The following is a 26181-nucleotide window of genomic DNA, read 5'->3' as shown; positions in this document are numbered from 1 at the left end:
ATTTGGACTACAAATGTAAGATATGTTTCACTATCATTAAAATTTATGAAGAGTAAAAGAAATTTAAATTTCATAAAATAAATATTAGAAATGGGTGCAGATGTTAGTGTAACATATGACCATGTAGGAAATTCAATATTACTTACTGCTAGCAGTAAGTAATTTTTTTAGCGGTGATGATATCGATGTTATTTAATTGTTGATTGATTCTGGTGCAGATACCGATGCTGAAAATTGTTCTTGGGAAAAATGTTTAATGAAATTACCATTTAATGCAGATCAAGATTTGTATTAAAAACTAAATGAAGGAAGACTGGATGATATTGATGAAAGCAGAGATGCTTTCATCAATAAGAAAATTATCATTCACTTTGATGAACGAATTAAACAATGATTGCTGGTATTTCTACTATTAAAGAATGTGTAGATAGTAATGTTGTTTGTGTTGAAGGTGATGCTACTAATATTTTTAATGAATCTTTGTTACAATATCTAATGAAGTTATCAGCGGCACTGGTACGTGAAAGATAGAATGATGCAGAATTATCATGATTAGTTTAATTCAAGCATTAAAAAGGTTTTTTCCAGTAAATATTTTTAATCAAATTTACTTGCTTCTAGTTCATTCGAAATTAAATTATGGATTGCATTGCTGAGGCTCAATCTACATCACTTATTTTTATCTGATTATAATTTTGTAAGAAGTTATTGTACAGGTAATGTGTGGTGTGATAGAACATTACTTCTTTTTTTTTTTTTTAGAAAATATCTTTGTTTTCCATTAGATTTCTTTCTTTATAAGGTGCTTCTAATCTTTTACAAAAGAAGTGGTAATGTCAGAGTGGTGATAGCTAAGGGTGAAAGCTATTATATAACTAGCAGATTTTTACAGAAAATATTACTGTTCCTAGGCCTTACTGTATACTGTATAAAATAATTTTCTTTTTCTAACACCTAAGTTCTTTAGTTTACTGCCTGGTAATGTAAGAAGCACCTGTAATCTGAATCAATTTAAATTTAACTTAAAGGAATAGAATTTCTGCTTAGCAATCGATGAGGTGAAAGCGTTGTATTCAGTGGTGATTTAGTCATGAAAGTTACCAATTTTAAATCTAAATGGGATCTTAATATACTTATATTCATACCTGGTTGGCAACAATATTGTGTTGTGTGTTTAAGTGTGTATGTGAGAGAAAAAAGATAACTGAAGAAAACTGGGTGTGTGTAAGAAGTTATTATTTTATTTTAGTGTTTTTCTAATTAAAATTGTAAGCTTTTGCTTTGCAGGTAATATATTTTCATATGCAATTACAGTAATATCTTTATCGGAATATTAATTTATTTACATATTAATGTGATTAAATATCAGTGCGACCTAAATTTTTTAATTACCTAAGTGCTTTATATTTTATATAATGCATTATATTGTTTTACTTGTCTTTTGTGTATACGTATTGTATTCATGTTGCAATTGAGAATAAATAAATTAAATTTGTTATTAGTAATGTCTTGTATTTGAAAAATGCTTCAGTGCTGGCAAATAGTTTTTTTTCGCTAGCGTATATGGAACAAACCATACAAGATATTGGGTATAATATGTAAATGGAAAAACCTTAATTAGCACAAGATAGAACTGTCTGGAGGAGGAAGACTACTGCAAACAAATCCTACGATTAATTACTATAAGAAGACATTTTATATTTGTACTACTATCTTACAGCAATTCTATTATTATAGATTGTATTATTATTAATTTTTTTTTTTTGTTTTCATGGAATATCCTGTTAATTTGATATAAAAAATAAATAATTCTGAACAAAGACTTAAGAAAAGTGACAGATTCTGAATCAACTTTTAGATAAGCGAGATAAAGGACCATCCAAAAAGCTGAAAGTTTTTTTTGTTAGTTATATAAACTGCTCTAGCAATTAAAAAAGTCAATTGTTGCGATGAATAATAAAATTACAAGAGCATCCAATGAAATAGAACTTAATATTATTTAACTTTGGTAATCTGTAGGAGAAACTGGTTTATTAAATTTGGTTTCAGCCATTGGCATAATACCTTACTTCTTTGTTTATAACCAGTTTCTAGGCTGCTACTATTTTCTGTACATAGATATCGCCCACATGTAGGTACTGCTACTGTGAAATATGAGCTTCACCGGTTTCAAATAAATGGGTAGTCACTCAGACCTCAGTAGACCAAAAGAACTCTACTGAAATCAAATATAGACCTAAGTATTAAAAGGAGATTCTTTAAATTATTTGTATGGAGTGTAGCAGTTCATGATAGTGAAAGGTAAATAGATAAAAAGAGGAAAAAAATAGATACCTTTGAAATGTGCAATTACAGGAAAACGTTTATTAAGGTAAGTCTAATATTAGATAAATCCAAACTGAAAAGGTGTTATGATGAATAAGAGATGATCAAATTTGTGAGAGTTTTGAAAAACTATATTAGCTAGGGTCACATATTAAATAATCTACGTTTAGTTAATTTTATGATTAAACTTTGTAACATGTAGAAGGTAAAAAACTGGATAAATAAAACATATAATTTAGGATGTAGTTGTGATAAATATGTTGAGGTTAAGAGTTAACACAAAACAAAGTGAAATGGGGTCAGGTGTGTTTTTAATAGCCCTTGGTCTGTGGCGGTTGAGGCACAAGGGTGCATGGAATTAGTGAATATCTTGTAGTTTCCGTTAACAACTATTTGCATGTCAGACAACTGGACACGGAACAGGGGACTATGCAGTTCGAGATAGATAGCAACCAAATGTATTTCTGTATACTACTCAGATATATCTGTCTGTGTATATAATATGAGAGAGAGATATTTTATGCTTAAGGGGAACAGGCATGACAATTTTGGTTGTAAAAATCAATTTTCAACTATATGAATTGTTTTTGGATTCTCAGTTTAATTTATATGAATTGAATTAACTCATATTATGTCCAAAAATATATTCAAAATATAAAAAAACTCATATTTTTTTATCTGTCACAGCTGCTACTTAGAACATAATACTGAGACTTTACTAATTTTTATTTATTTGAACTGTACTCTAGTTATTGAAAAACTTGGTGTAGTGTAATAAAGCAAAAATATAGGGTAGCCGGCCTCCGTGGTGCGAGTGGTAGCGCCTCAGCCTTTCATCTGGAAGTCCTGGATTCGAATTCCGGTCAGGCATGGCATTTTCACACACGCTACAAATCATTCATCTCATCCTCTGAAGCAATACGTAACGGTGGTCCTGGAGATTAAAGAAAAAAATATATGTAGGGTAGGGTGCAAATTGTGCTTGTAAAAAAACCAGTACCACTTGCTACAGCCAAAGTTGTTAAGCCTGTGTTTAAAGATTTGGCAGATAATTTGTTGTTCCTGAAGAGGATAATCCAAATGACCAGTCATATGGTGAAGGGATACACTAAAACAAGATAAGCAGCCGCTTTTAATTCACGTTTTCCATAAATTAGATTTTTTTAACTTTCTGTACCCTTTTCATGAGAACCATTCAACTTGGAAAATGAAATTTTCTGAGGAACTATGTAGTGTATTAGTACAGCTAGTTATAATTTTTTTGACATGTAATCTTTTTCAGTCTTAGTATAATGATGCTAACAATTCCAAAAAACTGATAAAAAGTTTTAGAAAATTTAAATTTAGTAATATGAAAAAGTATCAGCTGATGTGATAAAGTTGTATTTAAATGTGTGAGAAATTTCAAAGCTGTAGTTTCTACTAGATGCGATAGGGAATTTGAAATTGACAAATTTAATATTAAGATTCTATCTCCAAAGGCAGATAAAGCAAAAAAACCTATTTCAATTTTAAGAGGGGGAGTTGATTTTTTGGGAAGATTTTTTTTTTAAATTATTGGATATGAATTGTAGGTAATAAATTTTCTTTCATAATGTTCTCTAAAATGCCTCCGAAAAAAAAAATTGAAATTCTTTTTTCACAATATCCCACAACTGCTTTAATGAATTTTGAAAAAAATGAATATGATTAATGCCTCATATATAGAAATATTTTAGCCAAATTTGTATCCCCTATTTTTCAAATTCTTATAAAAGTAAAAAAACTATTTTTACTAGGATTAGAACTTCTGAGCCTTCAGCGAACCTCTGCTGTTAAAACAAATGAATTACGATGACGAGTTTACCACTTGACGAGTAAATTCAATTTCATTACTTACCTTTTTACTACTAATCATTATATAACTGGAAAACATATATTGAAGTTTGTAAAAGTTGAAGCATAAACTAGCGCCATAAAATGAGTGGTAGAACTAAATATAATGAAACGGTGCAGAGATAAACACAAAAAAAAGAAAGAAAGCCCCATAAGGCGCTAAATATCAGCATGGAAGGGATGTTTTGAGTTCTCGGAAATTACAGAAGAGTTACTACTGCTGTCAGTCATGTCTGTGCAGAGCATTATGAAGGAGAATGGTGTTGATGTGCCAACATCCTTGCTTTTTCTACTGTGACTGAATAAAAGTTGGTTACCTCTCTGTCCATGTGCGATTATGTACGCCAAACCCCAGACATTGTTTCAGTGTCAGGAGTTTTTTCACAACAAAATTGGTTAGATGAAGGAACAAATTTTTGTGCATTGCAAGTGTACCGGACATGATGATAGCACATGGGCTGAAATAGAAAAATGTATTAAATGTGTAGGTCCACATTTGGTAAGGTCTCGATCCCTTTGTAAGGAAGAAAAGCCTATATTAAAGATCTGTACTTAGCACAAATTGTCCTTTTCTGTGGCTCATCAGGAATACAGAAAATCGCCCAGCATGAGAAATCTTGTACAATCTGGTGTTAGTCTTGTCCAGGCTCTCTCTAACAATGTACAAAAAGAGAATGAATACTCATTGTACAAAAAACTAACCAAAATGGTAAAGGGTCTTTTAGACTAAGTAAAGTCTCACACATCTGCTAATGTAACATTGAGCACAGGCAAGGAGAGAATGGTTACTTCTGCTACTAAGACCAATACTGGTTTACAGAAAACCACTTCAATCAATCGCTATTATATAAAATTCAATACACCAATTAACACAGCAAACAACAATGATCTCTGTGAAGGGATCTATTAAAACATTGCCTGTTTTCCCAGAGAAAACAAAATGCATCTGCTTTTCTCGGTTGAGGGAAGATGTTGACCTCATCTGTTTTTATGTGGTGAACTATTTGAACCATGCATCCAGATTAGAATTTTAAGATTTTGTTTTGACCAGTGATTGTCACATAAAGGAGCTGAAGGTAAAATATCTAAAAATGCTAGACATGCTGAGGTTTCTGTCTAATACTTGTTGGGTGGCTGATCAAGTATGAATGTTACGATACTACCAAGCTCTGGTCCGTTCCTTCTTGGAGTATGTTTGTGTGGCTTATTTGTCTACACAAGCCCCCACTCGAACGAGGATGCTGACGGCAGTCCATCATTCATTTGCCCATCTTGCTACTGGTGCGTTTCGTTCAAGCACTGTTGTATGTCTCTTAGTGAACAGTAGTAAGCCAACTCTTTGGTATAGACAAACTAAATGATGTGCTCCTATATGGCTTGTCCAACCCCTTTGACATGGTGTTCTCCATCCCACATCGTAATCAATATGAGGAACACCCCAGACTAGTGCCCTGCTAGGCATCAGAGCTTACCGCCTAGGTTTCTGTAGATATATAATTATCTACAGATCTCAATATTATTCTCTTTGGCAGCTCTCTCTCTCTCTCTCTTCTTTTTTTATAAATTACTGCTTTAGTTTTTGTCAATATCATAAAAAGTTATATGAATCAGGTTATTTTACAAGAATTTTATATTATTTTAAATAATATGAATCCGGATGCTATAGTTTATACAGATCGCTCTAAACATGGTAATGCTTTTGTAGTTGTCAAACTATGAAAGCATGTCTATTGACACAGAACATACATGTTTGGCCTTACCAGCATCGTCAGTGTTTTGTTGTGGAGCTGTGCTATTAATAAGGCTTAAATATAATTACAAACATATCGTCACGTACTTTTCTGTTCAGATTCCATGAGTTCCTTTCAGGCAATTAGTAACTTGTACTTTCAACTACCTGTTCCCTGTGAGATTCAATCTGTTATTTCTGGGATGATTTAATGTAATACAAGTGTGAGCTTCTGCTGCTTCCCTAGCCATAACACAATTTCAGCCAATGGGCACGTTGATAGCCCACAACAGCAGCTTGTTTGCAGGCTGCTTTCACTGATCGCATTGTTTTGAATGATCTTGTCTGTTTTCTGAAGAGGATGGTTCATGAGAAAGTGAGTGGAATGCTACCATCAGCAATAAACTTCACCCAGTTAAGAACAGTAAGGGATACCACATCCCTTATGGCTGTGTTTGTTATGCAGCATTGCATCGGAAATTTAAATTAGGGCTAACTAAATAAAATATTTAGAAATATTTCAGGTAATAATATGTCAGTTTTATAGATTGCGTTGTAATTTCTTAAGACCTTGCATCTGTATTCGAATACTTTATTATTGTAGTGTTTTGTATATTTATGTTATTTGGCGTATACCAGATTGTAATTTTGTTTTAATCTAGATTTTTACTATTGCTATTTCATTGTGATATTGCAAGTTTTAATTATTAATTTTATTTGTTTTGTATTATGGTTGTTCAATTTTTAAGTTTTACATTTGATATTGTTAACTTATAATAATAATAATAATATTGTATCCGGTCTGTAATTACAACTCTTCATTGTGTGTCCACGAATAAAAAAAATTCCTTTTTAAATTTCAAATTTCCTCTTACAACCGGTTTTATCAGCTATATTCAACCCGTGGAGCTCTGGGAAACCATTGAGGTGAACTGTTTTCTAAATCGAGGCCAGTATGGCTTCACGAAAGGGGTTGGCACCGAGGATTGCATCTTAAATTATATTTCCGAGGTGGAAAGCGCTAACTGTAAACATATTTTAGCAATTTTTATAGACATACAGGCAGCATTTCCTTCCTTGTGTTGGAGTTCTGTCCTCTACGAGTTGGAACGCAATGTTCCCGTAGCCCTGCAGTCCGTGGTACGTGACTATTTGTCAACCTTACGGCTCTTGTTTAAGTATGCGTACCTTGTTGTGGAAAAATCCGTCACCAGCGAAAGCCCGCAGGTTTCCGTTCTCGGTACCCTGCTGTGGAAGCTGGTATTCGATGGATTTGTGGGATTGACATTTCCAGAAGGGGTTACGGCCCAGACTTTCGCTGATGACTGTCTTCTGGTAACTGATGACTGTTCGTGGTAATTCACGACCGCAGGTGATAGACCGGGCGCAGGCGGCCTTGTCAATCGCAGAGGGCTGGATGAACATTTAAAATTTAAAGATTTCTGTGCCCAAGACTGTTTATGTTTCTCAAGGATGCAGACAAATTATCGTACAGTCGTAACCCTCACATTAAAGACTGTGAAATCAGCCGTGTTAGAGTTCATAAGTACCTAGGTGTTTTGTTTGATGAAAAGTTACTGTTTAGCAATCACATTAGGCAAGTAGCGGCGGACGCCGTCTCAATAATGCACAAACTTAGGAGGATTGCTCGGAAACGCTATGGGTTGTTGGGCATGGTGTACCGAGGAGTCTTCGAAAGCATGACCTCATACGCGACGCCAGTTTGGGCGCTTAGGTTGCATATGAATAAAGCACTTGTCGAAATTTAAGGAGTGCCCAGCACAGAGCCTTAATTGTATCCGAGTGTAAAGAGTATTAATTGTATGCACTGGTATTTTTAAAACAACCTCCTACAAGGCTACCACTATATTGGGAAAGGTTCTTCCACTCGATTTAGTGGTAAAGTTCGGGCAGCTATGTGGAGATTGCGAAGAGGTCGGGATTGCCAAGAAGTACTTGGATGCGGTTTCGATCCGGGCCTGTACCGGAGCGGAACGGTGATCAGAATGCACAGGATCTAAATTTCGTTCATTTAAACCCGTCTCCCGCCCGCGGAAGAAGCTGCTAGCCTCGTGATGGAAGCATGGCAGCTGGAATGGCACACTACGACTAAGAGAAGATCGTTGTATAAGTTTATACAGGATCTGGGGGGATGATTTCCCTGGAGCTCGTTTTTAAGGACAACGGGTGCCCGGGTCCTCACCAACCATGTTAATTTAAACCAATATCTGTTTCGGTTGCTTCTTGCAGCTGATGATCTATGCGTCTGCGTGGAGGTCCAGTCAAATGAACACCTGATGTTTGATTGCCCTGCTCTTGTTGGAGGGGAGGAGGGCAGAGACCGGGCCACCCTGGAACTTAAGAGGTCAAGAGTAAAATTGGCCACTCACAAGTGGCGAGAGCCGCATTGTCGGACTGTGTGTAAGTTCCTTGGTGCGGTTTCTACGTTGAACCGACATCAGTAGTTTACCTAAGGGAAAAGGCTCCTACCGCACTGTTGTGTGAAGCTAACCTAGAGACGTCATATACGTCTCTGACCACAAGCCAATTAAGGCTCCAAGCGATTTAATATGGTGGACAGGTACTTGCTGGCATACAGCGATCTAGGCGTTGCAACGAATTGCTGTCTAGACGAAGTAAATTTTAATTTATGGATGTCATATTTATTTTTAGTAGTTGACAGGGTGCGCCTACCCATTTTAGTAAATATATGACAAGTGAGCAGTTGAGAAACGTAAGCCGGTGGTGTATGGCACCGCGCTTAGCCCGCTCACGCTGTTAGGTAAGCTCTAGGAGCTATTTAGGACACTGGTCGCTAAACTGTTTCGAGGCCCAGTAGCAGTTTGTGGCACAGACATTTAGTCTTATGCTTTTGGGCGACCGATTGGGGTGGTGATGGGAGAAATACAAACCAAACCAAAAAATTCGTAAACGACTATAACGGGACAGAGTAACTAACTTACAATTACGAAAAAAAAAATTATTTATTATGTATCGGACCTAATAAACTACATTAGAAAGAGAATTATAAAATAAGAATGAATCCAGTATTTTAAATAGTTACTTAAGATTATTACCGTCCAGCAAAGACAAACAGCAGATATTACAATTAAACACGTCGTTTAGTATAAAATGCGTTGCACTAAATATTTATGCAGATAAATAGAGAATGTGATGGAATATTAATGTGAGTGAATGTCTTATTTGTAATTAATTGTACAATGATGAATAAAACCGGCCTCATCTTTGTTCCGTATGAGTGCGCCTTATTTAATACTTACTTTTCCCGACTAATATTAATCGGAGTAGTCGATTATAAAAATTAATCGCCGACGAATTAATAGATTAAAGAATTTAGTCGATAGTCTCATGCCTTTTCCTTTTCTATTTAGCCTCGGGAACAACCGTAAGGTATTACTTCAGAAGATGATATGTGTGAATGTAAGTGAAGTATAGTCTTGTACAATCAGGTCGACCGAGACCATTGTTAGGTATTGCTACATAGGATGAGATATGAACGATTTGTAGCGTATAAAACTGCCATGCCTGACCGGGATCTCCGGATGAAAGGCCGAGACGCTACCACTCGCACATCAGGGCCGGCTCCGAGATGTCTGGTTATTTGAAACCCATCCACCAGAGAGCACTGGTATTCACGATGCCTACCGGACGCTATTATTTGCGTATGTAGATGTCCTCAACGACGTAAAAAAACCCAAAAAACTAAAAACTAATTTCTTATAAAATATTTGAAGTATAAAAAAATATATATATAAAATTTGGGTCAGTTTGTCGCTATACAGATCTCCGATCATGGACATGTATCTGTAAAGTAATTAAAAATTATTAACGGTTGTTTAATATATTAACGTTAATATTATTTGATTTTTATGTTTAAAAAAAAATGTTTAAAAATTTCAGTAAATTCATTTTTTTTCATTGAACTTTTTTAAATGTTCGTGAAAAACATTTATTTATTAATTCTGATGTGCATTATCTTTTATATATATATATTTTTTTCCCAAACTCATCGTTTATTGTAGTATAAAGTTTTATGTTTTGGCATCATTGATCACTGTTACTATTTCTGTTGAAGGATTGTGACAGAAACTTATATATTTAATTTATTTACTAATTTTTCGTTGGGGTTCTCAATTGTTTATCTAACTAAGTAAGTAATTTTATACTATAATTAGAATTTAAGTTTGATTTATTTTTTCTAATGAAAAATCGATAATGTGGGCGTAATCCTGTGATGTAAATCATTTTACGTAAATATTTATTCCATGACATTGCCTCTCGTTGTTCATAATTCAAGTTCACAGAATTTTATAATTCATACTGAATTTTAATACCGATGAGAATCTCCATTCCTTTAAGCAGATGATGATCCTTTTGTGAATGTATCTGCTGCCTGTTTTTCAGACAATGAAGCTATCCGCTTTCACAAGCTTCCTCACATAATGGTCGTATCTAGTTTCGATATGATTTGTATTTATTGTGGAACATCGGGGTTTTTTTTTTTAACTTTAATGGCACTCTGATTAATATGGCTTTGAATTAACATCAAGTGCACAAACTTCCTTTAACTAGATGTCAAGCCAAACCAACCATTTGGTTGTCTCTATTGCAGCAACATTCAGGTTTCATAGAAGAGAGTGATGCTCATTTCTGCAATTACTTTACCACACAACTGGTCTGCCACAGTTTTTAACCCTTTGAGGTTCGAACATTTTTTGGAGATTGTTTAAAAAAAATGCTTATATTATTGTTTGTAAAAAAACTGTGCAGTGCCTAAACCTTAAAATTTCATGATTTTTGACTAGAAATTGATAAATTTTATTCAAATCTGTAAAATTAAGTTTTTTTAGAACTGTCAGTACACAAATCACTATCAGATTGAACATTCCTAAGATTCTGATCAATCTTAATCGTGTTTGAAATTTACCTCCCATTTTATGTATTATAGCAAACATCAGAAACAATGATAAACGTACAGTGTTCTCTGCTTATCTATAAACTATACCACAGGCCAATAAATACAGTGTTTTTTTTTTCCTACATCCCAGGGCCGGACATCCAATTAAGTATACTCGGCTCAGAGACGTGTCTTTTGACTCTAAGGCGGTCTTCCCGCCCACCGGTTTTACACCCGGCGCGGCAGGTCAACCGCCCCGGTACTAGATCTTTTCTTGCCTGCCTCTAATTCCCGCCGACGAGGGCAAAGCCCGGCTATGCCGTTCCCCACCCCCGCCGACAGAAACCCGATCTCGGACTTTATGCCATTTGCCTCAACCCGGCGCGACCAGCACAAGGAGCGTGCGCACCCCCAAAACCAGCCACGCCGGTCGGGTCTAGGTCTTTTAATTTTATCTCCGCGAAATCTCCCCGGAGTCCCCGTCCCCTCACCGAAACCTGCACGCCAGGGCATACAGGCTCTCAGAGACGGGGCTGTCCACCTCACCCTATTTACGATTGAACCTAACGATTCCTTGGTCGCACTTCCTCTTCCTTAGTGCGAAGAACCGTACCGGCGAAATTGTTAAAAACGTTCCAGTTCTGCTCCCTCCTTAGCGACCACTCTACTATGTTATTCGCGTTCAGGTTATTGACTGCTATGAATTGTCTGTATTGTGCCCATCTTCGGCATTCGAACATCGTATGTTCTGCGTCGTCACCTCCTGGCAGTAGTCGCAGTTGGGTGTGTCTCTCTTGCCGAATCTTTTTAAATAGTAACCAAAACATCCATGACCCGACATCATCTGTGTTATGTAAAAGTTCACCTCGCCATGTTGGCGATCCAGCTATGCGTCCAAATCACTTATTAACCTTCCGGTCAAGGCCTCAGCGTTAGTCTCTGCCCGTACTTCTTTCCACCACTGTTGGGTCATCGCCTCGGTCTCAGCTCTACTACACCCTTCCGCTCTCGCTTTCCTGCTCTTGATCTGAAGTTCTATCGGCGGGACCGACGCAAGCACACATATAGCTTCATATGACAGAGTACGATACCCTGCCACCACTCTCAACAATGCCGTTCTGTGCATTCTTTGCAGTTTATCCTTGTTTCTTTGTATCCTGATTGCGTCAGCCCAAACCGGCTCCGCGTATAACGCCGCAGACACCGCCGCCGACGCAATCAGTTTCCGTTTAGAGGCCCCCGGTACTGTGTGTTCCACGAATAATCTCCTGATGGCTTTTATGGTGAGCCCTACTTTTTTGCACACATTTTCTATATGCCTACCAAACTTGAGACTTTTATCTATTGTCACCCCTAGATATTTTGTATCCTTGACCTCAGTTATAACCTCTCCACGGATCACGACCAGAACGCCGCGCAGTCTTCTCCTACCCGTGAAGAGGATACACTTGCTTTTTGCCGGGGATACCTCCATGTTGTTGTTTATTAGCCAGTTGTCTATGAGTCGAAGGGAGCGATTTGCTTTATTCTCTGCATCACCAATTTCCTTATCTTCCACCAATAGTGCAATGTCGTCAGCGTAAGTGACTACGCTGACTCCCTCCGGATAAGGCAACCGGAGCACCCGGTCGTAAAAGATGTTCCATAGCAAGGGGCCTAACACAGACCCCTGCGGAACTCCACCGAAGACCGGAAATCTCACCACCCCCTCCAAAGTGCGAACCTCCGTCCAGCTATCAGGCAGTCAACCTGGTTTAGCAAGTGGTCACTAACATTCATTTCTCTGAGCGCCGCTACAATGGCCGTCCACGGTACCGAGCCAAACGCATTTTTGATATCTAACTGGAACATCAATGGGATCCTTCTGGTCCTCCAAGTACCGCTCCATACCTCTGCCGCCCAGCTAACCACCCTGTTTATCGCATCCAGTGTCGAAAGGCCCTTACGGAATCCATATTGCTCCAAATGTAGTCTTCCGTTTAGGTCCAGCTCCTCTTGGATCCTGGTAGCAAGAAGTCTCTCAGCAGCCTTACCCATATTATTTATGAGGCTGATAGGATGGTACTCGCAAACGCCTGGGTTTGTATTCGGTTTGGGAAGAAAAACCGTTCTGGCCTCCTTCCAGCATTGAGGGAAGTGCGGTGTTGCAGCCCATAACTCAAAATTTCCGTCATCTCCCACGGTACTATTCTGGCCAGGCCTTTAATGACCGCTGCCGGAACTCCATCTGGGCCCGGACTCTTCTTGTTATTTAACTTGTTAATTGCGGCAATCACCTCATCCTGTGCGAACCTGCCATGTTCGCACAAGAATACTGTGTTGTAATAAAGCTTCCTTTTCATTCTGAACAAACTATGATTTCACAGCCAACTCAATACAATAACAATTATTTGTTTGTTATATTACACAACAAACATGATTAAATGTTCTATAAAAATAAAAGCATAAACAGTTGTTAAGTTCAAAGTAATTATTTTTGTTTACCATCTGAATATTAATTGCGATGTTATATTTGACTTTGAACAATAACAAATGTAACCTCTTATCAAGTGGACTGTCCTGACACCCAAACATGTGATCAGTAGAAACATCATTTTGATACTGATGAAATTTCATCAGTTCTTCTTTCTCGCTCAAAATGAGATTGACAAAAAATCAGCTGTTGGTCTTTTTAGCATAAACTGAACCTGATGAAGAACTGTCAGGTGGTCTTTAAAGAATTAAGGAGAGTTCCACTAGCTAAATAATTTGTTTCCAACCATTTCCCTGTAATGTCCACCGGGAGATTAGAGGAGAGTTTCCAGATTTACAACCAAATTTAAGTGGTAAAAGTAATGGTTTACAGTTGTCAAAACTATATTTTTGTAAAATTATCTTTGCATGGTCATATCTATTGCATAACTTATCTATCTGTATAAATTTTTCCATTAAAGTAATCTTTATCCGAAGATAATTGTCAACTTCATGTGATTATAATTCAAATTCAGAATTTAACTTTGTTATTATGCCCATGATCTTTGAAGAAGGACTTATAATAAGACTTATCAACATGAAAAACACTACAATTTCTTAATGTGATGCATACAAGGATCATTCTTGCTTTCTTCTAGAACATACTGTTATAAGAAGTACGTTAAGTATTTATACCAACACTTTGAAGCTTGTTTAAGGCCGTAACAACTTTTTCATAGTTTGCATACATATTTTTTCAATCTCATATCCTTAAGGTTATTATCACTTGAGTACATTCTTGTTTAGTTGTCCATTGAGGAACAATGTCTTTACATGAAACGGCGTTATGTTCCATCCTTTTTCCGAGGAGTAAACGAAAAGTTTGCTGGAAGTTGGATATAGCCCTTAGCAATGAGTCTTGCTTTATAGTTAATTATGTCTTCCAAATCAGTTTTGACAGTAAACACCTATCCACCCTTGGCAATCTGGATATTTCTTCGGTAGCTGCTATGTTTGATTCTGATGAAAAGAATTTATTTCTTTACCTATCGCTTCATTTCATTCAGATGCTTTGACATTCTATATAGCCTCTTTATGATTTGAAAGTGTTTCTTGAAAAAGAGAACCAGTACCCTTTTTGATAACTGGAAGGTTTTGGTAGCTATCCTCGTTATTATCTGTTGCTACTGCATGTGAAATCAAATTTTCAGCTGTTGTTTCTTCTTTAGAAATCAAATTATTTCCTAGTCATTTTGGGTTTTTCAGTAACGTCTTTACTCTGTATAAGAATCAGTGAGCCACAAGCTGTGTCACACGGCCTCACAGATAGATTTAAGGTGAGGTGCTCGTGGTAATCATTATGTTAATATTATTTTGCTGTTCTTATTCTTTTCACTAAGAATACTTGCATCAGTATCAAACATAACTTCATTTAAGCCACCATAAAACAAGAACAGCCATTCAGTAATTACAAGAGAGTGTTTATAACAGTATTTGTAAATGTATATTTTTATTATGGATATATTTTTTATTTTTATTTGTTTTTACAGATAATGACCGCACCTGCAAATAATACTTTTATTAATGAAGCTCTGCCTCTTAATAAAGATGTTAAATTAGAGACTGAACAAGAAAATGTAGCAGAAATGACATGCTTTTTTTTACCACCCCATGTGACTGAAACTGATAAATCATCTGAGCATGTAAGCTTTTTTTTATGTTTGGCCATCTGAGGACTATGAAGCAATATTTTGCATTAATTTCTCATTCTTTGTGTTTTACTGTTTTTTTGTTTATCCTTCTGTTTGAAATCTTAACATTTTTCTATAATGTACTATCGCCTTCAAATATTTTCATTTCATTTGAAACCACTGAAATCTATTGTTGATTTCCATTCTTTTTGCTGTAAATGTGGTAGAAGATCGGTTTTGTGAGGGTTAAAAATGATTTTGCTCTTCTTTTTCAGGTGGATATTGGCATTTTCTTGGTTTCATTGTATTCGTAATTTCCATTTATATTCTTGTATTCTTATTGGTCATAGGACTTTTCTCAAGTTTTTACCTTCTTTTATTCTGTTGGACTAAGTTGTCTGTTTTTAAACTGAATATGCATCTGATGTAACAGGTACATCTGTACTTATTTCTACTTGATTATTTTAGTATCTGATTTAGGCATCTTCTGAGATATTCTTTTTGTTGAAGATATCATTTGTTAGTTGGTAGGCTTATTTTAATATTCTCATTCGTGCTTGATTGGCTTTTTTATCTAAACCACTAATTTGGGTTATTTCTCCCATATATTTAAATTTGTTGACTTTATTGATTTTCCCATATTTTGTTATTTAGGAACTTTAAGGAATCTTGGACGGTTATGAATTCTGTCTTTTTGATTAACTTTTTTAGCCTTAATCTGCGATTAATTAATTCTAATTTGAAGTCCTTTTGAAAGGATTTTGTATGTCATAGGTAAGAGGTTAATCCTTTTGTAGTTATTTACTTCTGTATCATTTCCATATTTGTGTAGTGGATGTATTAATGCTTTTTTCCAATCTTGTGGAATTTTTTTGAGTTTTCCATATCGCTTACTTAAGTTTTTTCTTTGCTGTTTGCATGATCCTTTAGTAATTCTGCTGCAATCAAGCCTGTTACCTTGTTGTTACCTGTTACCTTGTTTATTTTCTTGATGAGTTTGTCTATTTTTATTTCCTTATGTGTTTTTGATTTGTCAGTTCATATTGCTGAATTTTGGAATTGAAATCTGACCTTAGGTTCCTCGTAGTTTAATAGTTTTTCAAAGTACTTGCTAGAATTTTGTTACTGTCTTTAGCATTTTTAACATTTAAATTTGGATGTTAATATTTAACAAAAGAAAGGTTTTTGTGATTTTCCCATGAAAAACTTTGCACATTAAAGTCGTCTAATAATAATAATAATATAACAGTCGCTGAACTGTTAATGTGTGTTGTAAGTGAATTAGAGTTGCAATTTATTTTAATTTTTATAAATAGAGTATTATTTTTATAAGAGTACTACGTACGAGGGGACGCTGAAAATTTCCTTGCTTTGCCTAGAAGGAATAGAGCCAGAGTTTTGAAATTATCTATTTATTCAATATATTCTTCCCTGAGACTGATATACTTAGTACATCGTTGTTGCAGCTTTTCTGGTCTGTGCAAATCAAATACCTGTGATTGGGCGCAAAACCAGCTCTCAGCAGTCTGACATCTTCAATGTCTTCAAAATGAATACCTTGCAGGCGTTTCTTCAAGTTCAGAAACAGATAATATTCCGAAGGGGCTAGGTCTGGTGAGTAGGAAGGATGATTGAACGGGTTGGAAGCCCAAGGTTATCAGTTTGGTAGTTACAACATTGAACGTGTGCACAGGTGTATTTTCATGCAACAGAAGGATTCCTTTGGCCAACTTTCTTCAACATTTTTTCCTAATTACCTCCTTCAACTGGTTCAGCAGGCTAGCATAATACTGTCTGGTTATACTAGATCTTTGAGGTAAATAGTCCACAAACAGAAAACTGTATTTGTCCCAGAAAAATGGATACCATCACTTTTTTGGCCGATTTCTGGGTGCGGAACTTCTTCGGCTGCAGGGAACCGCTGTGGTACCATTCCTTTGACTTTTCCTTGGTTTCAGGATCGTAAATGTGAAGCTAAGTTTCATCCTCGGTCACCAGCCTAGCCAAAAAGGCTTTTGGAACTTCAGAATTGTGCAAAACAGCTTTGGATGTCTCAACTCGTTCCTTCCATTGATCACAGTTCAAACATTTGGGCACCCGCTTCGCTGAAAGCTTGCGCATGTCTAGGATTGTATTACTAATGAAACCAACATGCTCCCTGGAGATGTCTAGTATCTGGGTATCTTTTTGGCAGATATTCGCCGGTCCTCAAGAATGAGCTCGTGAACAGCATTGCATGTTGCAGTGTCAGCTGTGATTTGAGGGTGCTCACTGTGGGGCTCATCTTACACAGTGAAATGGCCAGTCTTGAAACAGGATATCAAAGTTTTCACAGTGCTGTAGGAAGCACGCTTCTCTCCCAGTGTTTGTAACATCTCATTGTGAATGACTTTGCTGACTTTCCCTGGAGAAACAAAAACTTCATGAGGACCCGTAACTCCACTGACGAGAAACTTGCTTGAAACCCTGCCACCTTGGGTTTTACCTACAAAATAAAAAAATGTGTGATTCCTGAACATCTGATATTTGCACGTACTAAGATTTCAAACTTTCAGATGAGCCCAAAGTTGTTTTTCTATTTCAACCACAAGGCATCAAAGCCAGGAACTTTTCAGCACCCTCTCGTACACTTTGTTATTAAGTAATTTTTGATAATAAGTAGTTTTATGAAGTTTATGGAGCTTTTTTTATTAGCCCATTACCAGTTTCTTTGTTTTTTGTTTTTTTTTTTACAGAAATGAATGTATCTTGTTTTTTTTGTTTAATGTATGTATTTTTACTAATAATTACCTAATATGTAATTTTATAATTTAAGTACAATTTTTTTGGCATGCAGAATGTATTATTTTTTTCCTACCTTTACAGTCTTCATAGGACCACTTTAGTCAAGTTTAGTTAGGATGTTTTAGTTTCCTGTTCTCACAGTATTTCTTCATTCTGTCAGACGTTGCCTTTCTTAATTCCTTGTCTATGCATACATATTCTAGTTGCCACTCTCCTTTCGTCCAATTTGGGTGTTTACATGTCTTAAGTTTATTCTTTTTCATTTTAAAGTATGTTGATTTAGATATGAGGTGATATGTCTTGTAGAGTGCCACAAGTTTTTGTCCATATTTGTTGGTCCTTTTCTGTGGTGTCCTTTTTTCGATGATATTTCTGTACCTTCTTTCTCTGCCCATTTGGATATTAAAACCTCCTATTTGAATTTGTGCAATTTCTATTTCTTTGGTTTGTTTGGTTCTGGAGTTCCCAGAAATCTTTGACTTTTTTTTATATTTATCGTAGTTATTTCTCTCTTAGTTGGAACATGGCATTTATGATTGATTTAGAATTACTGCAACAGTTCAACAGCTTATTTGATTGTAACTATTACAATTTGTAGCATAAGTTTTAAGGTGAGTAGCAGCACTTAAGATTTAAATTTGGATGTTAAAATTTTACAAAAGAAACATTTTAGTGGTTTTCCCACGCAAAACCTTGCACATTAAAGTTGTCTAATAATAATAATAATAATATAACAGTCGCTGAACTGTTAATGTGTGTTGAAAGTGAATTAGAGTTGCAATTTATTATTATTTTATAAATTATACAAATAATCATAAATATATTTACTTTATAGCATTGAAATTTTGTTTTGTATTACAGGAAGTAGGTTTAGTACAACTGAAAGAGGAACCGCTAGATGTTATTAATGGTGATATTGAAAAAGATCCTTTAGCAATTGAAGAGATCAATTTGGTTAAATCAGAAAATTTTAAAGTTGAAAATGAAAGGGTAAGTGTATTAGATTTTGTATTCAATAGAAAACCAATTACCCAGATGGATCTTTGCAAGGCCAAAGCTGGATAATTGGAAAGGGTAATTTATAAAATGGCTATTATACATACTGTACATATCATTCTAATATTTAATAAGTAATACGATATGGAAAAAAATATAGAAAAATCAATGTATTTCAGTAATATTAAAATAAATTTTTGAATATATGTAGTGTAAGAAAAAACTGTAAAGTGCTACTAAAAAACCAGTGTGTAGAAATTAGTTTAACAAAGGCCTAAATATACACGTTGTTTTAGCTAAATGAATTACAAAAAGTCAGTTAAAAAAATCCAGTAAAATAAAGATTGATAAAAAGTCCTTTTAAGGAAAATATTTATTTGAATTGTCTTAAAATTTTTCAAGTAATGTTTTAGTTTTTTTAAAAATTACCTACTCTGAATTTAAGCATTGTAGTTAGTTGGACATCTGGAAAATTGGTGCCCTACTGTTAACTTTTCATTATTATTACATAATAAATTTTGGATTCCATATAGTTAATTTCTTAACTCAAGTGTGCGTGAATGTGTATATATATATATATATTTATCCCACCAAGCTGGTCTAGTGGTTAACTCATAAATCAGTTGTTTAACAGCTGATTTTCGAAGTCAAAGGTTCTCAGGTTTAAACCTAGTAAAAGTTAGTTGCTTTTATATGGATTTAAAAACTAAACCGTGCATACTAATTATTTGCTTTGGTGGTAGGGGTTCAATTAACCATACGTCAATGGGATAGGAATGGTAGGCCTAAGTGTAAAAGATTACAGATCATCCTCATCTAATTGGATCATAGTAGAATTACTTTATTGTTCACTAGTCGGACAAATTGCAACGTACACATTAAAAAAAATAAAATGTATATATTGTTAATGTCTTTTGTAATACTCCAGAAATAATAAATTCATATTAAAAAAAAAAATTATAATAATAGTTTATTTGCAAGGTGTAATTTATTATAAAATAACTTATCTAACCCATCCAGGGAAAATATGATAAACATTTTCCTGAAAAATAACATTAAAATATATATTGTAGTGATATATTTATCATGAGATCGTTATAAATTTGACATCATTAGCGATGAAGTACATGTTAATCCGAAGTGCACAAATAATAATGTAGTGCTTGTGAAACAAGCCAGTAGTGCAATGAAACAACAGTCAAGGTTGTCGAACAATGTTTCCAATTGCGTTGGCTAATTGTGAAGCCTTATCATATTTGAGAGAACAGAGTGAGCGGTTTAAATAAAACCACATAAAATTTAGTCCAAAGAATACAGAAAAAACCATATTGATTTGTGGAAGATGTATGTATACACATATTGGAAAGCATTTTAATACTTCCAGATTGGCTCCACATAAATTCTTTGAAAATGGCTCCAAAAATATCTGTATATTGGACAGTGGTGGCATTACATTTTGGAGATTACCGAGGCTGAGGTGCAGCAGGTTACTTGCAGTTTTGCAAGACATAAAATGACTCCCGGGTATGATGGGATCACCGTGGAATGCTTGTTCGCTCGTTAGGTGTCAGCAGTGGTGTTCTCACAAGAGTTTTAGTTTTGAATAGGTTAATAAAGGGTCACCAACTTGGTGGCCCTCGGCCTTGTATCAGTTGCATCGTTGGGCATGTACTGTTGAAGAGGTAGGGGTGCTACAAAGTTACTTTTGTAACCGAAATGTGCTTCATGATGACACTTTCGGTCAATTGCAATCAAAAGGGGAGGTGCACAAGTAGATGTTATGACATCCCTAAATCCAAAATGTCAACATCCTACGGCTAATTGTTTTTGAGTTATGCGAGATATATACTACACGTATGTACGGACATCACTCCAAAACTAGTCAAATTGGATTCAGGGATGGTCAAAATAAATATTTCCATTGAAATCTGAAAAGTGAAATTTTTCATGATGACAATACTTCGTTTACATCATACAAGCAAGTAAAAAGAAAAAAAAGACGAAAAATCACATACTTTACTAAGATTCAAAGAATCAGTGAGACATGGTCTCACACAGATTTAATGTGAGCCACATGGCAATCAATATGTTAATATTATTTGCTTGTTCTTATATTTTTAATAAAGATAGCTTGCATTAGAATCAAGTATAACCTCATTCAAGCCACCATAAAGCATAAACCAGGACAATCATTAAGTAATTACAAGTGAGATGCTTATGAACATTCTTTTTTTATACATATATTTTTTTTATTATGGATGTTTATTTTAATCTTTGTTTCTGTTTTTTGGCTTTTTTTGTACAGATAATGAATGGGCCTGAAAATAATACTTTTATTAATGAATCTATTCCTCTTAATAAAGATATTAAATTAGAAAGACCGATCAGCAGAAACGATATGCTTTTATTTACCACATCACACAACTGAAACTGATGCATCTGTGCGTGTAAGCTTTTTTAATTTTTCTTTGTATGTTTTGCTGACTGAGGACCATGAAGTAGTATTTTGCATTCATTTCTTATTCTTCTATATATTTTCATTTCTTGTTTTCTAAGAGTTCTTCATTCTTTTGCTTTAAAGAAATCAAACAATTCTTTATCTAAATCATTCATTTATTATTTCTCTGACGTATATTTAAATTTTACTTATTGATTTTTCCATATTTTGTTTTTTGGGTCCTGGGGGGGATCTTGGTCGGTTACAAATTCTGCCTTTTTGAAATAAATTTTTAGCCTTATTTTCCGTGCAATTTATTTTAGCTGGTTTTCTTGTTCTGCTGCCTTTTTGAGGTTCTCCAAGAAAATTGTAACATCATCGGCTAAGGTTAAGCAGTTAATTGCAATTTCTTTTTATTTCCAATCCGATTCTATTTAGGTTGTCTCAACTTTTTTCATGTTCTTATCCCATTCTATTATTACTTTCCCTAGGACACAGATAAAAAGAGTTTATGTTAAACCGATTTGTTGTCTTCTGTTTTAATTTCCAATTATCCTGATATTTCAAACATGAATTTTACTTCTGAAGTTCAGCTTTTTTTTTGGCTGTTTTCATGATTTTTTCTGTAATTCCGGTTCAATCAAGCTTGCACCGTTGCCTTGTTGTTTATTTTCTGGATGATTTTTTCATTAGGTGGTTTGGATTTTTTAGTTCATATTGCTGAATTTGGAATTGAAATCTAACCTCAGATTCCTGATAGTTTAATAATTTTCAAAGTACTTGTTAGAATTTTGTGATTGTTGTTTTTCCTAAACCAAAGGCTGGTTGTTTGGTATTTGGTAAGTTTATAAATTTTGGAAGTGTTGTTAATTTTAATTCAGATAGACAAGCATAAAACCCATCGATACAAGATCGCATTAAAAAAATAAAAAACATAAGTACATAACAAAATTAACATTCATAAGCAAGGATAGCTCTGTATAATATATTACAGAACGTCCAAAATTCTGCTAGATATAGCCAGATGGACCGTATTTAGGTGCAACTCAATTTTGGTGAAGTTATTGCGTTTGGAATTTCAAATTTTTAATTCAGTTCTGCAAACTTTTTCCATCCAGGATATATTACTCACACATTACAAACATATGCAGGTGTGTACATATGCACGCTCAAACATTTGCAGATTTTTCATAACATATATACAAAAATTTACACAGTAAGCTTTATAATTTTACCTACACACAAAATATTTCCATAATAATACATTTATATACTGGTTTATTTATAGATAATTTCACTTTGTACAATATAATACACATATATACACATTTGTATAAATATGTATACACACACACACACATATATATTCACATATGTGTGTATATATATATATAGATATATATTTTACACATGAAAATCTGTCATTTTATACTGTAATAAACAAACAGTTGGTGTTATCTATTATTGCAGAATACTACTAAAAAAAAAAAAAAATTATGAAATGGTGAATTATTATGACAGAACGAATTGTCACCAGACAAAAAGTAGACATCACATAGTTCCAATAAACACTTCAATTGTACTAATCAGCTACGTCAGAATATTCCGTCAAAGAGTGGTAAGGGGTTAATAATAGTAATTATAAGTACACTAGAAAAACACTTTGAAAATTGTGTTTTTTTGTAAGTACTTTTGGTGCAGGACAATCAAGAACATTTTTAATACATTGTTGCAATTCATCTGCAAAAATTTCTATTTGAATATCAAGTCCCAGTCAAGCATGGCAATTTTCTTTTCCTACAAAATTCCATTTCCACGTTCCAGTAAAAAAGCTTCATGTTTAAGTGGCTGTAAAAAAATTAATATTATTTAGAACCAAACTCATCAAGGAAATTTTGTATCTTCCAAAATTTATATTTTTATAATCTGGTATATATTTTTCAGATATGAGATAAGAATTCAAATTATGGTCAATGTGGTAAATGATATTTATCACGATAAAATATTTCACCATAAGCAATATTAACACTAATGTCAGTAAGATTAGAAAAAACTAAATCAGGAGAATTACTGCAACAGTAATTCAATCAAACACTTGTTTGATTGTAAATATTACAATTTGTAGCATAAGTTTTAAGGTGAGTAGCAGCACTTTAAGACTTACATTTGGATGTTAAAATTTTACAAAAGAAACATTTTAGTGGTTTTCCCACGCAAAACCTTGCACATTAAAGTCTAATAATAATAATAATAATATAACAGTCGCTGAACTGTTAATGTGTGTTGAAAGTGAATTAGAGTTGCAATTTATTATTATTTTATAAATTATACAAATAATCATAAATATATTTACTTTATAGCATTCAAATTTTGTTTTGTATTACAGGAATTAGGTTTACTACAACTGAAAGAGGAACCGCCAAATGTTATTAATGGTGATATTGAAAAAGATCCTTTAGCAATTGAAGAGATGAACTTGGTTATATTAGAAAATTTAAAAGTTGAAAATGAAAGAGTAAGGATAAATATTATTTTTGCTAAACGAATTACAAAGATTCAGTTAAAAAATCCAGTAAAATAAAGATTGATAAAAAAAATCCTTTTGAAAAAAATATTTATTTGAATAGTCTTTAAATTTTTAAAATAATGTATTAATTTTTTTTTAAATTACTAAGAAGTGTAGTTAGTTGGATATCTGGAAAATTGGTGCTCCACTGTGTTAACTTTTTATTATGTAAATTTTGGATTACATACAGTTTATGTAAGCTTGTTTGTGTGTGTGTGTGTGTGTATATTTAGTCTACCAAGCTGATCTAATAGTTAACTCTTTGGAAATCAGTTGTTTAACAATTGAAAATTGTTTAAAACAATTCTTTTTTGGCCTATTTTTTCTTTCAATTCTTGGATTATTCATTCAATTTTGTTTTATGCCTTTTTCTAACTGAATTGTATATGCTGCTCTTAGCTGGGATTCTATTATTCAGAAATTTTTTAGCGAATATTTGATGTGTTCCTGGAAAGGATTTAAGAACACTGATTAGCAACCCATTCCTTGATCTATTAAGGCGTCAGAAAAGCACAACTCAAGGAATGAAACTTATTGCAGTGAAGCATGAATAGTTAACAACTGACAGCAGTAGGTTAGAGTACTAACATACACACCAAAAATGATGTTAATAGAAGCAGTGATAAAGGTACATTTAAATAACTGCAGTTCAAGCTCTCTCAGTTCAGTTTTATGTTTCTCACCCTGTATGTGTAAATATACATATTAGCGCTCTTACAGTGTGCACCACTTCATCAGACGTATTAAATACATTGATGAAAAGTTGTGTACCACACAAATGCTAATTTGTAAGAATTAAAAAAAAGCAAACAGTAGGAGGTGTTTTTATTATAATTATTATAAATTTATCATTGTATTATTTATATATATATATATATAGCAATAACTAATCTTAATATAATTTAATAACTTTCTTTCTTTTTTTTTAAAATAAACTTAGCAACTCGTCATGTTTTAATGTACGTTAGTCAACTTCAGTGTATGCACTTTTTTTTAGCTGGTCAGATGCCTAGACAATAATCTAACTCTTGCCAGATGTTTGGGAGCATCTGCGGCATTATAAGACCTTTTTTTTTTGTCTTCAGTCATTTGACTGGTTTGATGCAGCTCTTCAAGATTCCCTATCTAGTGCTAGTTGTTTCATTTCAGTATACCCTCTACATACTACATCCCTAACAATTTGTTTTACATATTCCAAACGTGGCCTGCCTACACAATTTTTCCCTTCTACCTGTCCTTCCAATATTAAAGCGACTATTCCAGGATGCCTTAGGATATGGCCTATAAGTCTGTCTCTTCTTTTAACTATATTTTTCCAAATGCTTCTTTCTTCATCTATTTGCCGCAATACCTCTTCATTTGTCACTTTATTCATAAAGTGGTTATTCATAAAGGTTTGTATATGCTGCTGACTCTAAGAGTATACTGAACAAATTTTTGAGATACATTCTGTCATTTGACCCTACATTTAAGAGATTACTATGACCGTTTTCTTAAATGTAGGCAATTAGTTTTGGATGCTTTCAGCCCAGACTTCCTGTATATAAAACGCATGGGTAGGTCTGATACATGCATATTGATAAAACGTATATAATAAATATATTTACCTGTTATAAATTTGCAAAATAGTTTTGTTTTCCTAAAACATACTTGTGATAATAAAGTTTCAACCAAATGTGTAAATATAAGATAAGTAAAGTACCTTATTATAATTAAGTTAACTCATTGATGATTAATTAATATCCAAAACCACTTTGATTATGAATATATCTTTAAAATATTCAATTTTTTTATACGTGTTAATGTTATTGTAATTCAAATAGTTTTACGTTATTCATAATTACCTTTGAATTATTAGTAATTTTTTATTTACAGGTTATTATTGATAAAGGAACCTCCAAGGGAAGTACCAAGAATCGCATTACTCAAAAGAGATGTGTAAATAAATAATTCAGTATATGATGGAATTATGAAAGAAAAATCCATTGAATATAATCAAAGTTATAATTCAAAATCACATTTAAATATTCATACAAAAACGAAAAATTATGATTGTAATTTCTGCCAAAAATGTTTTAGTGATGTTTCTTAATTAAAGATGCATATTAATTTACACACCAAGGAGAAAAATTATGTATGTAAATTTTGTCAAAAGTCATTTAATATTAAAAGCAATTTAACGACACATCTTAATATTCATAAAAATGAGAGAAATTTTGTTTGCAACTTTTGTCAAATGTCATTTAATTGTAAAAGCTATTTAAAGAGACATCTTAATAATCATACAAAAGAGAAAAATTATGTTTGTACATTTTGTGAGAAGTCTTTTAATCAAAGTTCTATTTTAAATATATTTAAATACATAAAATATAATATTTAAATAACATTTAAATATTCATACAAAAGAGG

At 33.8% G+C, this 26181-nt stretch overlaps 2 protein-coding genes across 5 annotated transcripts in view; both read left to right on the top strand.

The window, feature by feature from the left end:
• The window catches only part of LOC142333334 (dynein axonemal heavy chain 10-like), a 363654-nt gene that overhangs the window by 106691 nt on the left and 230782 nt on the right, over positions 1-26181 (top strand). The window lies entirely within an intron of this gene.
• Positions 10000-25975, top strand: LOC142333397 (uncharacterized). 4 transcript variants are annotated; one of them, XM_075380447.1, is made up of 5 exons: positions 10000-10100; positions 14849-15001; positions 18635-18763; positions 21075-21210; positions 23593-23723. In XM_075380447.1, exons 2-4 carry the CDS (start codon positions 14852-14854, stop codon positions 21195-21197), a joined length of 402 nt encoding a protein of 133 aa, XP_075236562.1. In that variant the 5' UTR covers positions 10000-10100; positions 14849-14851; the 3' UTR covers positions 21198-21210; positions 23593-23723. The 4 variants fall into 4 exon arrangements, with proteins under 4 accessions (XP_075236562.1, XP_075236563.1, XP_075236565.1 ...); XM_075380448.1 differs by having other exon boundaries at positions 21075-21216; positions 23593-23720; XM_075380450.1 differs by lacking the exons at positions 18635-18763; positions 21075-21210 and adding an exon at positions 25664-25975 and having other exon boundaries at positions 23593-23721.

Source organism: Lycorma delicatula, chromosome 12 (assembly GCF_047948215.1).
Source record: "Lycorma delicatula isolate Av1 chromosome 12, ASM4794821v1, whole genome shotgun sequence".
Lineage (NCBI taxonomy): Eukaryota > Metazoa > Arthropoda > Insecta > Hemiptera > Fulgoridae > Lycorma > Lycorma delicatula.
Note: the sequence above shows the minus strand (reverse complement) of the source record. Positions and strands in the feature narration are given on the sequence as shown.

Bases quoted from the DNA above. Each gene is read 5' to 3' on its own strand.
- LOC142333397 (XM_075380447.1), top strand. From the start codon at position 14,852: ATGACCGCACCTGCAAATAATACTTTTATTAATGAAGCTCTGCCTCTT. The intron at 15,002-18,634 runs GTAAGCTTTTTT...TTTGTATTACAG, and splicing joins CTGATAAATCATCTGAGCAT to GAAGTAGGTTTAGTACAACT. The intron at 18,764-21,074 runs GTAAGTGTATTA...TTTTTTGTACAG, and splicing joins TTAAAGTTGAAAATGAAAGG to ATAATGAATGGGCCTGAAAA.